We start from the raw sequence: 18298 nt of genomic DNA, 5'->3' as shown, positions 1-18298 counted from the left end.
ACATTTTTCACTAGTTTGCAATGTTTATTGGTAGAGTTAACGTTTAATTAACATTAAAAGATGTCATGAAGAGAGCAAGGCATAGAACTGAAGTACATATAGCAGTGGAGAACATCAGTAATGTTCAGCACTTGGCAGTATCCAAATAACATTTTCACAAATTATTATTAACAGTCTCTTCCTCTGGCAGTTAACAAGCAGTCATTGATTGGTTGGGAACAAAATAGTAAACATGAGGGCATCTAAACTATTAGATTCAAAAATAATACTAAACATAAATTATTTTAATCTTGTTCAAAAATGTAACTCTATGTACATTTTTCATAGTTTCATTATAACTGTTCAATCGTGAAGGTAGACATCTCACTGAAGCCTGTATGTTAGTATGCTCATACTAGGATTTAGTAGTAGAAAAGAACAAGAGTCCAGTAGCACCTTAAAGACTAACAAAATTTCTGGCAGCCACAGCTCACTTCTTCAGACACAGCTAGAATGTGATTCCGTCTATCCTTAAGTAGAGACGAGTGAATTAGACACAAAATGGTAATGCAAATGTCAAAAGCAAGTAAATGACATCAGCAGGCGTGATTGGATTAGGTGTGATATGCAGAGGGGTAGTAGGCGTGAAGAAATTAGCTTTGGTAATGAGACAGGAATCCCAGATCTCTATGAAGTCCAGGAGGATGAATAGTCTTGAGTTAGCATTTAGTCTAGCAAGAAAAAAAAGCTCTTAAGAAATGAGGCGTTATCAAGGAATTGGTATAAGCAGACAAGCAACATGGGGGAGGACATCATTGGAATGATGTGCTTACATAATGTATTGCTTTAATACACTTTTTTATTTCAGAGAAAGCCTCTGATTTCCCAAGATCTCTTATTATATCCCACAATATGCCCATCAGTGACTATTTCTCATCAAAAAATATTTGCCATGAGGATCTATACGAGTCATGATTAAAAAAACTAGATATCCCTCAGTGCTAAAAAACAGCCTAAATTAAAGGCAAACAACCATGCCCTCGCTTCAAGAGACATTTGGCCAAACATAGAACAAAGGACAACACCAGTGACACATCGTGGGGCATTTAACAGCAGTTATCCAAGTAGCAGCACCAAAAAGAATAATTGGAATAATTTTTAGATTAAAAACAGCTCCAGGGATATATTTCCCCCTTCGGTATAAAAATAATTAACAATTTCCCCAACACCAGGTTTGATGTTATTAGGCACAGCCTTTTGATGAAAATTCCAGCTCAGATTATAAGAAAAGAGAATACCAAGATAAACAAACCCTTTAACTTGATCAACATCAATGCTATCTAGTACCCAATGGAAAGAGGTTAGTTTTTTCTTCCTAGAGAAGATCATAATCTTTGATTTATGGGGATTTATTGGAAGACCTTCTCTAGAACAATACTTAGAAAAAAATTGGAATTATCTTTGTAGTCCAACTCTTGTAGGAGACTAAAGAACTGCATCGTCAGTGTAAAGCAAGATTGGAATGCTATGGTTTGTTAGCTTTGGTGGGTGACAAAATTCTTCAAAATTCGCTGCTAAATCATTCAAATATAAACTAAAGAATAAAGGAGCCAGGGGGCTAATTGTGGTACAGACCATGAATTGTTACTATTGAAAAGTAGAAAAACGCTGAACACCAAAACATTCCTGTTGCCAAAATACAATCTAGAGGATGGTGCATTAATGGACTGTTGTTTCGTACTTTCACATTTAGCTGAGAAATATTCTTCCCCTGCCATTGGTGCTCTATATGCTGGTTTCATGGATCTTAAAGGAGCCTTCGATGCTATTCCTAGGGAAAGACTTTGGAGGGAATTATCTAATTCCAACATGGATAGAAGATTGTTATGGCTCATACAGCAATTTCATACAAATCTTACAGCTCAGGTTTGCTGTGGTGACCAAGGGGAATTAACTGAGCCTTTTGACTTGGTCAGGGGGGTTAGACAAGGTTGCCTTTTGGCTCCTTTATTGTTTAGTTTATATTTTAATGCTTTAGCAGAAATATAGGTGAGAATACAGCTTATCCCTCTGAGGTCTTAGGACATCTTCATCAGCAGGTGGTTTTCTTCCTATGCTTAGGGAGGCAGGATCTAAAAACTTTCCACTTTCCCTTCCTGTCCCCTGGGTTAGGACCACCCTCTGTTCTCCAGTTCTCATTTTGCCTCAGAGGGAGAAGCAGCATTGGAATTTAGCTCTAGAGCAAATCCTTCTATTCCTACATTTCTGTCCTTCCTTTCCTCTACAACCCTTTCATCTTAACCAATACCTAATTGTGTGTGTGTGGCCTTCCTCTTATCCTTTCATCCTGTCTGTGTGATCCGTCAGTCCTATACCTCCCGCTCCCCCTCCTCTTGGAGAAATGGCTGCGAGCAGAGAATGTAACCAAGAAGACCTCATGTCAAGAGATAAGGAGCAAGTTACAGAGTTCGTCTCTCCAAGGCGACATCTCAGCTCATCTCCAAAGGGCTGTGGAGAGGACAGGTGACAAGAATGGCCCATTCTGGAGGCGATGGCACACAAGAGAAAAGTCACTGAACAGCGGCAAAAACAGCGCGAAAAAGGCGTGCCCTGAGAAAATGGCTGCCATAGCTCCCCGTTCGGCCCCTGGTGGTTATGAGGGTGACAGCAACCCCAGTATTACCGGCTCTGGCTGAGATACTGCTACAGGGACTGGAGTTGGTAATGTACAAGCCCCCTTTTCCTCTTTGTCTGCAGAAAGGGTGGGTGAGCGGAGCATTATCGAACTAATGAGACAGGCCCTTAGAGAAGAATTTGCCCATCTCAGTGAACCCCTCCTCAGGGAACCTGCGTGCTCAAGAGCGTCTTCTCCAGTCACTATGGGCTCTACTCATTCAGGTACCATAAACAGAGAATGCTCAAATGGACCCAGCCATACCTGGCCCGCCAAGGCGGCTAAAAAGGCTCTACTGTCAACCTTCAGCAGGCTCAGATATTCACATCCTTCCTCCGATGAGGATGAGAGGGAAGAAGGGGAATTTCCCAATGCATACAAATCTGCTACCAGCACAGTAACATCCCCGTTCCATCAGGGATTACCGCATATTCAGTACGCAGCATGGCCACCTCGGCAGCCTTCGACAAGCAAGCATCAGTCAAAGAGATATGTAAAGCTGCAACGTGTCTTCAACGCGTGGTGACAGATGAATGATCTCACCCAGATTGTTTCCAGCTTTTGAAGATCCCGCTGATGAAGATGTCCCCCGATCTCAGAGGGAGAACGGAACCTTGGCTTACCTGTGAGGGTTCCTTCTACTCTGAGGAAGGAGGACATCTTGCCTGCCCAGGGTGAAGATCCAGTACTGAGCGAAGTGGTCAAGACGGGTGAAACAAGAATACAACTACTCATACAGATGAATGGAAAGATACACCTTCTTCACCATTCTTATTCGTTTTCCTAGTTGTTCATGTTTACTGGTTATTAACTATAGTTCTGTGTGTTCATCCACAGTTGTTATTACTGTCTGTTTTCATATGTTTATTCTTCCTGTCTAAGCCTGCTTGGGAAGTCCTCGAACTGGAGAACAGAGGGCGGTCCTAGCCCAGGGGACAGGAAGGGAAAGTGAAAGTTTTTAGATCCTGCCTCCCTGAGCATAGGAAGGAAACCACCCATTGATGAAGTTGTCCTCCTCTCTCAGAGTAGAAGGAACCCTCACAGGTAAGCCAAGGTTCTGTTCTCCATCTTCTGCTTCTGATTATGTATTTTTTTTATTTCTATATTGGCCATTGGGGGTTAGAGATTATACCTATATTTCTGTGGCTCAGAACTCCTATTCAAGAATCAGTTTATTCCTGGCTTCATCTTCCTTTCAAGATCTGTTACCAGAATAAATATAGTACTTATGATGTATGCAGACCATGACCCTGTATCTATGGAAATCAAATTTAGCAAACCTGAAAGAAGCTGTTGGAGACTAGCAGTTCAATCCTGAAGGGGGGGGAAGCTCCTTAGGAGCAGGTGTGATCCCACGCTGGTGCAAGCGCCCTTTTATCCCATGATAAGGGGCACTTACACTGGCACAGAAGGCATTTATTCTGGTGCCTGGGCGGCAAGGAGCTGCGCCGGCCTCCTCCACCAGTGCCACCACTCCATGAACTAAATCCCAGAAGAGGCAGCATATGCTGGCGTGGGGGGGGGGTGTTTCCTGGGGTGTTCCTAGGGGTGGAGATGCCTTTAGGAAGCTTCCTTACCTCTTTCAGCCCAGGAATGCCCCTCGGCACAGTGGTGTAGCTACGCCATCTTTTTTGGTGGCGTAGCCCTGCTAAAGTCAATGGGGCTTTTTTGCCCTTTTTCTATTTTATAATTTCCAAAAATGGTTTTTTTCCCTCCATATCTGCCAAGAAGCCTCTTTGACGGTGGCATGGCTGCGCCACTCCTGGCCACCGTACAACCCCCCCGCTCCAGGAATGGGCTGCCCATGTTGAACTTTTGCAAAATCTTGATATAAAGTTAAGACTTCAATCTGAACTTTGTGAATATTTCTATTTAAATCAACATCCCATTATTTTTCCAATAACATTATGGGAAGCTGACAAGGCATATTTTAAAGGGATGGCAAGGAGCAAGCAGAATGAGCTAGATGTGAGTAAAATAAACAAATGTTATTTACTAAACAGTGGCATTATGAATTTGGAAATAAAGCTGGGAAATTACCTGCTTATAGCCTAAATAAAAAGAAAACAAAAAGTAAAGTCAGTGCTATAAAATGCAATAGTGGTACAATAACCACAGATACATAGTCTACTCTAGAGAAATTTCTTTGCAAAATCCAGATAAAGCCTATATTGATAGATTTTTGGCAGAAATTAATGTTCCTAGGTGGTCAGATAATGGTAAGATAGCAATAGACAAACCCATAAGATTACAAGATGTATTGGAGGCCACAAAAAGTCTTAAAGAATAAATCACTTGGCTTTGATGGATTAACACCAGAATTCTACTAGTGATGAATGAAAATTTTATTGTATATAGTCATTGGCCATCACAATTTGCTAAAACAAATAAATAAAATACAAATAAAATAGGTTAGCAAGTAAAATATTAAATAATGAGCTATACTAAAACATTTCAATTTAAAAGAAAAGTAGCTGCTTATTCCGATACTGTGTTAGACCTTATTTTCTTGGCTGCAAGAGCAAACGAAGAAACTCTATATGATGCATATGCATCTATATCTGATAACAGAAATATAATTTTCTCTGCATCCAAATGTTTATTAATAATAAATATTATTAATATTTATTATTAATAATATAATCCTGCCAAAAATTTAGCCCTGGGGCTGGCATACAATGGGCAAAATAGGATGCAATGAGTCAAATCATCCAGAGTTGAGGATCCACAAATACAAAAGCGTTGATCCCTTGGTGTTCGAGAGTAACGCCCCGCCAACATAGCTGTTGGCATAGATTGGAAGCTTAATGATGTGAAGGATGCTCTAAGAGTGTAATTTGTGATGTTGGCTAAATAGGGAGTTCTAAAGTGGTCATTTTTAATTGATTTGTACCATGGTGCTGCTTTTGATTTTAAAATAATGATCTATCGATCAGTGCATCAGCTTTAAATACCCAGTCTCTAAGCTGGTGGTTATCAGCTGAAATTCCTAGAAGATCATCAGGGATGGAATAACGTGAAAGAATGCTATTAAGAAACCCAAGGCACTTCGGGTCTTTAGATAACAAAAAAATTAAAAGATTGGTAGCTAAGCAAATTAAATCTGAAGACTTTGTTTCTCTTCCAGTGTTTTAAAACCACGAAGTGTGCCCAGGCCCTGGGAGAAGGAAGACCTGTTTCTCCTCTCATCAGGGCAGCTAGAGACCCTTTAGGAAGAGCTAAAATGCGCCTGAGGAATTGATTTTGGATTACTTCCAGACTAGATAGAATGTCCTCATTCCAACTATACACATCAACTCCATATAGGAGATGAGGGATAACCTTACTTTTAAACAGTTTTAGTACTGAATCAATTAAGTGTCCTCCTTTTGTATAGTAAAAACTGTGGATAGACCCCACTATCAATGCAGAAGATTTGACAATAGCCAGATGGACGTTCCAGTTTAAGGTCTCTCTAAATGTCACTCCAAGATATTTGAATGAGTTGCATTGTTTAATTGAGGTACCCAGAATATTCCAGGGAGATATTTTTGCCCTTTTCCTAAAAACCATTACTTTTGTTTTTTCAGAATTGATATTAAGAGCCTCTTCCTTGCAGAATAGACCTAATTTGTGCAATAGCCTCCTCAGACCTCTCTTGGTCAAAGAAATTAGGACCATGTCATCTGCATATAACAAAATTGGGACTTTTTGTTGTCCCAAAGTAGGCGGGACAAACTGCGGACCAGATAGACTCTCAACCATGTTGTTTATGTACAGATTGAATAGTAAGGGAGAATTCTACTAGTGTTTTTCTCATCGTGGCTCCTCTGTTATTAGCTGCAATTAATCCAGTCTTTATAGGGAAACACCTGTTTCTTGGAATGAATCCATATGAATGAATCAATCCAGAATTATTGAGATACACCAGCATGATGTAGTGGTTAAAAGTGGTGGGCTTTAATCTGAAGAACTGGGTTTGATTCACCACTCCTCCACATGAGTGGCGGACTCTAATCTGGTGAACCAGGTTGGTTTCCCCACTCCTACACATGAAGCCAGCTGGGTGATCTTGTGCTAGTCACAGTTCTCGGAACTCTCTCATCCCCACCTACCTCACAAGCAGCGTGGATAAAGTCAATGATTTTTTAAAAATAAATTTAAAAAATCGAATTTTTAAAATTTAAATCGGATTTTTAAAAATAAAATACTTATGGAGAAAAAATCTTTCTAAAGATAGTTTTCTATTTAAGATACATTATAGTCCAAAGGCTATTCATCAAGAAATAAGGATTAATTTTTAATAATGTAGCATGAGGCTGTATATTTATGCAATGTTTAAATTTTTTGGGTAAATGAATTCCATTAATCCATTCACAATGTTCTGCTCTTCCAGAGGTTTCTGTAAGATTATTTTGGGAAGTTTTTCTAACAAGAAGATATCACAGATGCTTATTTTTGCAGTTCTCAAAAGTGTGAATTTGTGTCTGCAGAGATAACATGCCTTTTCTTTACAGGAAAAATGTTATAAAATAAACATATAGAATTGAGGAAAAAAAACCTTAATCCAATTGTTCCTTTGCAAATCCGTATACACAGAATCAACCTCTTATCTTTTAAATGCTAAGTTCCAAGAGGTTTAATGAATAGATTGTTTGGAGTGGAATAGATCTGCACAAGTAGCTAAGTGTGAAGAGGGAGGGGCAAGCAGCACAAATGAAAGTGCAACTTTGTGAATAGAATACTCTATAAGTCTTGGGATCTTTGTGTAATAATTGTGCAGGTCAGTTGTGTGCCTGTGCAACTCAGACTTGAGGCAAGTGCTGAAGGCACTTCAGGGCTGGCAACCTCTTCTCAACCCCAGTGGGTTCCTACAACTGCACTAACACTTAACTGTATAGAACAGACACTTTAATGTAGAAGCAAATCCAAAGGGCTGGTGGTGGTGGAAATAGTAACTGGGATCGGTAAGTCCTTGGTGAGGCCTTGAAGTGCTTGCCAGTCAACTAATAAGAATTCACTGGTTCCAGACCCTTCTTCCCAGGGCCTGCCTGACACTGTCCAAACAACAAAGTCTCTACCTGGAACTTCAGTCCCGCAGCAGGAATCCCTGAAGTTCTCTGCTCTAGTCCTTGGTTCCCCTTTTCCAGCTTTCCACCAGCCTGTTTCTCCTCCTCGGCCTGTTATTCCTGCCAGCCTGCTCTAGCCTAGGCCCACTAACTGTATCTCTCCTCCTCCCTCCTCCCCTCTGGAAAAAGGAAGGCCAGGCTCTCCAGAGCCAGGGCTGCTGGGAGATATTGCCCCTTTGAAATTACATTGCATTTGTGTGTATAGCCTGAGGTTTATCACAATATTCTCTCCCTGGAGGAGAAAACCTATAATGGCAGCAGGCCGTAAAAGAGACCCTGTTTGGGAATATTTTAATGACGTTCCTCTTCCTGTGGGTAAGGCAGGCATGCGTGCAAAATGTAAACTCTGCAACAAAGAAATGCAAGGCCTGGTGGCCCAAATGAAACAACACCATGAGAAGTGCTGTGATGAAGATGACAAAAGGAACAGATTTGAACAAGCAGGACCTTCAGGTTGGTAAACATGTTGATTTCATCATATTTCGTAAAGACTGCCTTGATAGGGTTGCCAGGTTCCTCTTCGCCACTGACGAAAGGTTTTTGGCGTGGAGCCTGAGGAGGGCAGTGTTTGGGGAGGGGAGGGACTTCAATGCCATAGAATCCAATTGCCAAGCAGCCATTTTCTCCAGGTGAACTGATCTCTATCGGCTAGAGATCAGTTGTAATAGAACTCCATCTAGTACCTGGAGGTTGGCAACCCTATGCCTTGAGGAATTGTCATGCTTGAGCATATGTATATTTGTTGTTATTTCTGCATGTTACCATCATTTTTATATGGTTGTAAGGAAGGAATAAAGAGCTGAAACAAGCAAATATTCCTTTTGGGGGCAGTCCTGAGTGGTAGTGAATACAATGAGTAATACTAAATAAGCAGAAATGCTATAAATAACAAAATAACAGCATTGACTTTTTTGTTTAGGGGAATCCATCATCAACCGAAAGGATTCTGGAAACTATCCACCTTTGAGATCACCATCCACCTGTTCTACAGTTTCAGAGTTATCTGACCAGGATAGTGTTTCACTCACATCATATACATCACATATCCATAATATATTACCGAAAAGAAAGAGAAAATCCAACCATCCAGGAACCCCCATAGATAAGTTTGTGATAAAAACCAGCAGATTGGAAAACGTGTTAATTGATGAAAAAATTGCCCATTTCCTTTATGCAACAAACTCTTCTTTCTGATTGATTGAAAACCCACACTTCATAATATGGTTCAGTCACTGAGACCAGGATACAGTCCACCCAGCATAGCAGATGTTGCAGGGAAACTGCTGGATAAAGTGTCTGACAGAGAAATGGAGCAATGTGCAACAGGTCCAGAGGGTAAAATTGTTAACCTAAGTCTTGATGGGTGGAGTAATGTCCACAATGATCCTGTTGTATGTGCTTGTATAACAACAGAAGAAGGGAATGTCTTCCTTGTAGAAACAATTGATTCGTCAGGAAATGCACACACAGCAGAATACTTAGTAGCAAAAGTTATAATAAAATGTAAACAAAAATTCAAATGTCTAGTATGCAGTTTGGTCACAGACAATGCTGCAAAGGTATCCAAGATGAGAAGAAATTTAGAAGAGCATGAAGACAATACAAAGCTAATAACATATGGTTGCAGTCCTCATTTACTGCACCTCCTAGCCAAAGACTTCAGTGTTCTAGAAATAAAGACCAATGTAATTGAAATTGCTAAATTCTTCCATAACAATCATTTTGCAGCAGCAGCTCTGAAAAGAATGGGTGGAACCAAGCTAACTCTCCCCTAAAGATGTTAGATGGAACTCTGTAGTGGACTGTTTTGAGCAGTATATCAAGAACTGGCCTATTCTGATGACAGTTAGTGAACAAAATCGAGAGAAAATAGATGGCACTGTCACAGCCAAAATACTCAACATTGGGCTTAAGAGAAATGGAACATATGCTGAGCACCCTGAAACTCATTTCTGAAGCTTTAAACAAAATACAGAAAAATAGCTGTTTTATTGCTGATGCTGTTGAAATCTGAAAGAAACTGAGTGATACTTCAAAACAGAACTGAACAATGATAGAATTAAATTACAAGCATTAAAAAGACGAATGGGACAAGCACTGTCTCCAGCTCATTTTCTCGCAAATATTGTCGATATTCGTTACCAGGGTCAAACCTTAAGTGCTGAAGAAGAGGAGTTAGCTGTCATCCATCTGTAGTGCCAACTATAATGAACTTCAGAACTATGGGGGAACCATTCAAGAAATACATGTTTGCCGATGATATTTTAAAGAAAGACACACCAGTGAACTGGTGGAAGTCACTTATTAAGCACTTGGATTTCGAGACTGTTGAAGTAATGATTTCCCTTTTAACAGCTGTAGCTTCTTCTGGCATAGAAAGAATATTCTCTTCTTTTGGATTCATTCATTCTAAATTACGAAATTGTTTGGGACCTGATAAAGCAGGAAAGCTTGTTTTTCTTCTCCAGATTATGAACAAACAAGAAAATGAAGATGAAGAAGAGTGAGCTACAGAAGTTTTCAGTTTTTCATGTGTGGACCTGGCTAAAACTCAGTCTAAAATTTCTTTTAAAATATTTAGTTTAACCACATCAGTTAACAAACATGGATGTTTATAAGAATACATATGCTATGTTATTGTTGTAGTTAAATAAAACTATTTAAATTGTTATTATTAAGGTAATGATTATTTTTCTCCTTCCAATAAAGTACACCAGAAAAATTGTCCGAATATGAACAGTTAACGTATTAAACTGGAGATAGTTCACCTCACAATAATTTCATAATTATCTGTCTATGCATTTCTAACAGTATAACCAAATCAGTAATTTTTTATATAATTGTAAAAACTGTTCTGAAAATTTATTATTCCAAAAATGAAACCTTCATCTGGTTGTAAATATTAAGATTTTACCGGCAAGAATGATTCTTTGTGTGAAAAAAAACATGATTTAAATCAAGTCTTACTGACTAGTGATTTAAATCGTGATTTAAATTGATTTGATTTAAATCAAATCCACACTGCTCACAAGGTGTCTGTTGTGGGGAGAGGAAGGGAAGCAGATTGTAAGCCAGTTTGATTCTCCTTAAAAAGGTAGAGAATGTCGGCATATAAAAACCAACTATTCTTCTAAGACAGGGAAAGTTCCAATGAATATTTCATCATATACAGTTTCTCTTTTAAATTATGATTATAAAATTCTAACAACAATATTGGCCTTTGGTTTTTGATCTCAATTTATCAACTGGACCAAGATTATGTTATTCAATTTAAGATTCATAACATATTATAATCTGAAATTGCTATCAATAGAGGCATAAAGCTGGGATGTCTGTTCTCTGCATTTCAGTTTAATACTTCTCTGGAACTTGTAGCAATTAAAATGAGAGAATCTGACAAGATAACAGGCTTTACATTTGGTTCATATCATTATAAAATAAAGCTGTGGGTGATAATTGTATTATTTTTATCTAATGGGGTAATGTATGGAATAGATCTGGAAAACATAGGCTCTAGTCTAAAGTAGCTGGTTATACGCTGAATATAGAAAAGACATTGGTTCTCGTAGGTTATCCGGGCTGTGTAACCGTGGTCTTGGTATTTTCTTTCCTGACGTTTCGCCAGCAGCTGTGGCCGGCATCTTCAGAGGAGTAACACTGAAGGACAGTGTCTCTCAGTGTCAGGTGTGTAGGAAAAGTAATATATAGTCAGAAAGGGATTGGGTTTGAGCTGAATCATTGTCCTGCAAAAAGTAACAAAGGTAATGTGCTAACCATTGTCCTGTAAGTATGGTTATCGCATTACCTTTGTTACTTTTTGCAGGACAATGATTCAGCTCAAACCCAACCCCTTTCTGACTATATATTACTCTTCCTACACACTTGACACTGAGAGACACTGTCCTTCAGTGTTACTCCTCTGAAGATGCCGGCCACAGCTGCTGGCGAAACGTCAGGAAAGAAAATACCAAGACCACGGTTACACAGCCCGGATAACCTACGAGAACCAATGAACTCTGACCGTGAAAGCCTTCCACAATATATAGAAAAGACAGATGCTCCTTTGGTAAATATGAGCATTTCTGACTTGCTTCCCCAGAACTGTCTATCTAATATAAATTTAAAATCTAGACAGATGGAACAAGGCTCTAGGCTGTGCAATCTCAAACAAAGTCTTGGAATGCATCTTTTCACATGCCTCTACTTTCTCAGTGTGCTTGCCATTTAAAGAGTGTATGATGAAAATGATACATTAATGGCATCTCATCCCTCTTAAATTAGCCAAGATCTACAAATCAGGTACAGGTCAGTGCTAGTATTGCAAAACCTTAATGCTGATGGTGGGGTCCATGTGCAGAGGAGTTTTGGGCTAAAATAATAAAAATGGTAAAACTTGAACTCAAGCTAGACCTTCCATTAAAAGTCAATAGTGGCAAGAAAATTTTCAGGTAATTCTCTTAAATGTAATCATTGCAGCATGTTTGGTTTCTGCAAGATTTTGGAAGCAACCTGCTTTTCCAAATATGCAACTATAGGCAGGGAAATTAAAAGAGTTGTTAGCAATGATTAAATTATTTTCAAGGTGGTAAGAATATTAAAGTTATTGAGAGATTATGGTATTAATTAATTACTTAGATACAAATATTTAATGGTAAAAAACTTCCCTCCTTTATTCTTGTTTTTTCTGTTACAAGAAAAATGTTTATATATAATTTATGATATAATTTTTTAAAAGAAAATGTTGCAGCCAAAGTTAAGCACATCCATGTCCCATTGATTATAAAAGAAAAAACTTAATTGTGCACTTAGAAATCAGTGGAATATGTTAGTCCTTAAGTTGGCATCAAGCACTGTGGGGTTTATTTGCATGTTCAGAGTTGAATCTGTGATTAACTTTAGTTAAAAAGTCAGCCTCTCATAATTTCCTTCAGTATCTATTACTGGGAAGGGAAAGTTAGGCACAGCAGTGTTTATCAGAACTTTTGATCTCTTAGGTAGTTTTCATAGTTGCTTGCATTTGAGGGCTTCATAGCTAGTGACCTTACAGAGTTTTTTTTTACTGTTGGGTGGGGATGTGACCTGCTTGCTTGAGCCTTCTGTGAGCTGCCAGGGGCCTTTGGTACTCCTTCTTCTGGTGTGGAAATGAAAGTGACCTGGAAAGGCTTGTTTAATTTTTGCATGCCACGCTACTTCTTAAAGCCAACAGGATCAGGAAAACCTTTCTGGAATATTTGTGGAAACTTTTCATGACACCATCTTCCAGCTGAAGCCCAGTGCTACTGATTCCTTCTCTGTGTCCACAGAAGCTTGCTTGTCAGTGGCTATGCACATATTCTCCTGTGACAGTCTTTCTAGTTAGATGGATTATAGCCTTTATAAGTTGTTTTTAATAATGCATTTACCTAGGGAGATACTCCGGTAAAAGCTAGAGTTTGCATCTAAAAGTATAACTATGTAGTCACTAGATTTCAAAACAATTACTCCCACTTCTCTCCAGTTTATTGAAAAGTATGTACTATAATTTATTTGTTTAAAATATTTATTAACTACCTTTCTTCTTTATGGAGCTTACGTTGGCTTACAATGTTAATAAAATGCATAAAATAGATTACATGTGGGATATAATACTTATAAAATAAACAAATAAAAACATAAAACCAAAATTAAAAGCACAATTTAGGACTGCTTTAATCAAATGCAGTCCAAAATAAAACAGTCTTCAGCTGCCTCCTACATATCAAAAGTGAAGGAGCCAGACACATCTCCTTGGAGACGTTCCACAGTCGTGGGGCTAACACTGAAAGGGCCCTCTCTCAGTTACCCAACAAACGAGCTTCTTTGATTGATGGGACAGTCGGGAGAGCCTCTCCCTGTAATTTGAAAGTCTTCAGCTAAGACCCACCTCCCTTTCTATTTGATACTTCACATGTGATAACTGCTAAGTTTATTGATTCACATCTTAACAGTCATATTCCAAAGCTTTTCCCACACAAATACTTGCTTGGCCTTAGACTGAGTTTTAACTGCTGTTGGTAACTACCCTGGATGAATTTCATTAGGCAAATCCATTTGGTAGGGCTCCATACTTTGACAGATCATTCATCACAACTGATGAACTATAAATGTTGATTGCCAATTGAGTTTAGAGCAATCCACCTGTAAAAAGATGCTCATGCAATGTCCTTGATGCTTAAAATGTTGCATAAGATTATTTTCTAAGCAACAAATATTTTATATAAGGTATTTTCATTTAATACATCCAAAATATATTACTGTATAGATCTGTTTCTTTTAATTAGCATATTGATAAATTGTTTAAAAGCAAGGCAAGTAGTAAAATACCTTTAATTAGTCACAGGCCTAATGTCTGAATGTAGTGTAAGATAGCAGTATAGCCAGAGGCATAGGATGTGACCCCAACTCATTTATATAGTGTAATATAATACTATATCAATGGTGCTGCTCTGGAATCACTGTGGCCCTGGCAATAAACCATTGTAAATAGGATTCCTATCTGTGTACAAATTAGTGTCATTATGCAAGAAAATTACAAGGAAATTATTAGATTGTTTTGGAAGGTATTCTGTAGTATAGTACACACAATACGATCCTGAAATAAACAGAGGGGACCACATGGTGTCACTGTCACTCCAGAAAACTTAGCTGGAAATAGCACATGCTGGTACTATTTTAAAGGGTCCTTTATACTACTGTGTATGTTACATGTAAAATGATCCACACATCAAGTGAAGTGATTTAGCATATCAAGAAAGAGAACAAATGCAATACAATCTTTTGTTGAAACCCGCCCCCCCACATATATTACCTGCCTCTTGAAGAGCTCTCCCTAAATGTCCAGAGCATTTTTTGGAATAAACATTATCATGTCCAGGATCCAAAGATTTACTTTGAAGAGTAAGAGCTTCATGCCATAATAGAGCTTGCTTTTGAAGTCTGTCAGTGTGAAAAGCCGGTTGGCATGGGTGCTTTCTGTTTTTGAAATCACAGGCCAAATCTGTCTTGGATATGTAGAACTAGTTGCAGCTTTCTGAATTCTTAGTTAGCACATTCAAAGTTGAGACTCAAATTCTTCAAAGGAAACGTTGCATTTTGGAGGCATTCTTAATTGGAAACTGTAAGGGATAATTTGTCTTTCCTATTTTGTGTAGATTTTTAGAGCAAGGGATCTGCCGGTATGGTGCACAGTGTACCTCAGCGCATTCCCAAGAAGAGCTAACAGAATGGCAGAAACGATATGCTTGCCGCTTGATAAGATTAAAACAGCAAAAGGAAAACAAACAGTGTTTGGGAAGTTACATGGAATCCTTGATTGAAAAATGGATGAATTCATTATTTCCCGAGAAAGTGGTAAGAAAAAGTATAGAATTTTAGATTTGGAAGGAGCAAACAGAAGAGCCTGCCTTTTGGTGTTATCTGCTACACCTTGTTGAATGATTGAACTCTTAAAGTACCACTGAAAATGTAACACTATGTTTCTTTTGGCAATAACAATGCTAAACAATGCTGATCTTTGTTTACGCTGTTGGGAACCTTAAAATTTTACTGAAGAGACGGAGATTTCACCCTGGCATCGAGTCTCTGCTCAGTAGTGTGCCAAATAACTTGAGTTCTAAAAAGATAGCCCTGCTTTTATAATGGGACAGGAGTGTATTCAGAGAATGAATACTTGATGGAAAGTAAAAGTTATTGTTCCTGCTGAGATCATCTTGGTCAGCATTTTCAGGTTTTTGTACTTGTCATTCATCCAGTCTCCCATCTTCTGTTCATGAGTACTAAGTAATACTTACAAGGAATATAGTGAACCCCAATAGATTCAAATGAGCACGTGGTAAATAAGATGTGGCCAGCTCAACTTACCAATGACACACAGGAGTTTTCAGTCTAGCTATCGATGAGTAAGTTTAAACCAAACAAAATGGAAATTGTTGATGGAAATGACTAATCAATAGGACCCTGGAACATGTGTTCCTGATAAATTATGCTGATTTCTTTAGAAATACTGGGATTTCTCATAATGACCTTTTATCGTAGCAGATCTTTTAAAATTGTAGTAATTGTTTTCTGTTGAGATTATACTTAAGCAACAGTTTAAGGCAGAATCCCCATTGAGGTGCTTATAGGCGCTATGGTGCTCCCGACACATTTTCTGACACCCACCAAGTGTTTTTAGGAAGTGGGTGGGGGCAGATAGGGCTTTTGCCCAGCAAGGTTTCTGATTGACCGTTGGAGGTTTGATTGTGCAGATTTTTTTAAATGTTGCTTTGGCAGCAGCTGCCACTGCAGCCCCAAGGATCTACACTGTTCATCGGTTCTTGTAGGTTATCTGGGCTGTGTGACCGTGGTCTTGGTATTTTCTTTCCTGACGTTTCGCCAGCAGCTGTGGCAGGCATCTTCAGAGGAGTAACACTGAAGGACAGTGTCTCTGTTACTGAAGTTAAACGGTGGCAATCATTTTGTAGCTGGCTCCAGCTGCAGCCATTTTGTGGCAGCTTTTTTGTTGCATCACCATCCAGTGGATGCAGAATTCCAAATGAGCCCGCAGGCTTCCAAAGGTTGGGGACACATGGTTTAAGGAACCAGTCATATGTTTCAAATTGTATATACCACCACTTTACTTTTGAGCAAACTTTTAGTTTTTTGGTGCTCATAGCACTGCTTACTGAGTTTGTCTAGGTGTATGGTAGGAAAACCTCTGTTTCCTTGATAAAGCAAGTTAAATTATATCTTTTTGTATTTGCTGTAGTGCAGATAGCCATGGATGTAAGAAGCTGCCTTCACCACAGACAAGATAGTAGGGCAATTATATTTGTTATTTTAACCAGACAGTAAAGGTCTCACCCAGAGACCCCTGTGGTGTTGTAGAGGCCTCTGAGGTGATCTCTCATTTCTTGTAGAAGGGGTGGCTAAGGAGGAAGCAAAGTGCAGCTCTCTTACTCTTTTAAGCTCCTGTAGTCCTGAAAGGATTTAAAGAAGCTTGAGAGGTACTAATACATGTTCGGCAGTTGCCTCCAGGTTCATTGATGAGAGTAGTGCCCAGAAGTGCAGTGTATCACAGGGGCTATATAGCAGTCTTCCATTTCCCAGTTGGGGAAGTGCTGTGGGAAAGGAACTGGCAGAGTTTTGCTCTCCCCCCCTTGGGCAAGAGTTGCTCTCTACTTCCTCTATATGCCTCAATGGGAGACATCATAGGGGCCTCTAGCATGATCTCCCATTCCCGATGGGTGTGGATGGGCCCCTCCCTCCAGTTAGAGGTGGGCTGTCTGCTGGTGAACTCAGTGTATGTCCAACTTTGCTAATATAAGATGATGTTGGCAATATTGTTTCAAATCCATGCTGTTGAGAACTCTCTGATCTGTGTGTTTGAGTGTGAGTAAATATAAGCAGAGCAATACAAGTTATGATTAAATTGGTTCTCTAGTGAAACATGTAGTTGATTTAATTAAAATAGAGATTAGCCAATATTTTTGCGGTTGCTAACTGATTTTTAATATAGACAATTTAAATATATACTTTCAACCCAGTCATCCATATTCTATGCAATATCTAATATTAACTATTTTTTCTAGCTTAGTGAATGCCTTGATGGAGTAAGAGTAGAACATAACCCTGAACTGTCAGTCACTGTCACCACCAAAAAATCACAACAAACATGGACATTTGCTCTCACGTGTAAGGTAAGGAACCTGATGCTTTTTACTTTGTAAGCACTTGCTAGAACTATGTAATCACAGATTTTCGCTTTAACATTTTCAGATTCTTCTCTTTTTGTAATTTGAGTACTCCGTACTAAAATCTGAAAATTCAGTGAGCCAAACCATCCACATTTGTTGACTGATGTGAACTATGAAAAGTATATGCTGCTTGCAAAATCCCATCTTTTGTCTGGGATTTTGAATTTATTTATCAGTAGTTGGGTTTTTTTTGCAGGACAGGACTAGAAAAGGAAAACTAGGATTTATGGAATGCTTAGTTTCTGTAGAAGAGTAGGGAACAGGGTTGCAACCTGGCATAGAGTACCGTACTTCCTAAGAGTTTGAACTAGGACATTTCAAGTTCAGATCCAATTAATAAATGTATGTGCCCTGCATTAGTGAGTATCTGAACCATTGTCCAGTTATCGCTAATATGGGGGTAATAATACTGTTCCACATTACAGGATGGTTGTAAAGATTACTACAATAACGGGACAATTTTGAGCGTTTTAAATTGCTATATAAGTGCTATGTGTAATCATTAAATGCAGAAGTGGTGCTGCAACCTCTCCAGCCACTAGAAGCCAAACCTCCTCTCACCTTTAGTAGTAAATCCTTGTACAGTTTCATTTTTCTCTGAGCAAAGAAGACTGCTGGAAACCCTTGCATTTTAAAATACAAGTTATGACACACACCCTTTTACCCTCTTTTAGTACCCACTCTCTCAACCTGCCTGTGTATGCTGAGGGAAAGCATTAGCCTGAGTGTATTGTGAGGAGATTATTTTTCTCCTCCTCCAGTCCCACATCAGATTTTATCTCAGA

At 38.9% G+C, this 18298-nt stretch overlaps 1 protein-coding gene across 2 annotated transcripts in view; it reads left to right on the top strand.

The window, feature by feature from the left end:
• Positions 1 to 18298, top strand: part of HELZ (helicase with zinc finger) — a 217260-nt gene that overhangs the window by 57335 nt on the left and 141627 nt on the right. For both annotated transcript variants that reach the window (XM_056851923.1, XM_056851917.1), the window contains exons 8-9: positions 14931 to 15129; positions 17349 to 17456. In XM_056851923.1, the coding sequence (XP_056707901.1) occupies positions 14931 to 15129; positions 17349 to 17456 (307 nt within the window). The remainder of the gene's footprint in view (positions 1 to 14930; positions 15130 to 17348; positions 17457 to 18298) is intronic.

The sequence above is a fragment of the Euleptes europaea genome, chromosome 1 (genome assembly GCF_029931775.1).
Source record: "Euleptes europaea isolate rEulEur1 chromosome 1, rEulEur1.hap1, whole genome shotgun sequence".
In the NCBI taxonomy this organism is placed as follows: Eukaryota; Metazoa; Chordata; class Lepidosauria; order Squamata; family Sphaerodactylidae; genus Euleptes; species Euleptes europaea.
The sequence above is the reverse complement of the archived record's forward strand: the minus strand, read 5'-3'. Positions and strand labels throughout refer to the sequence as shown.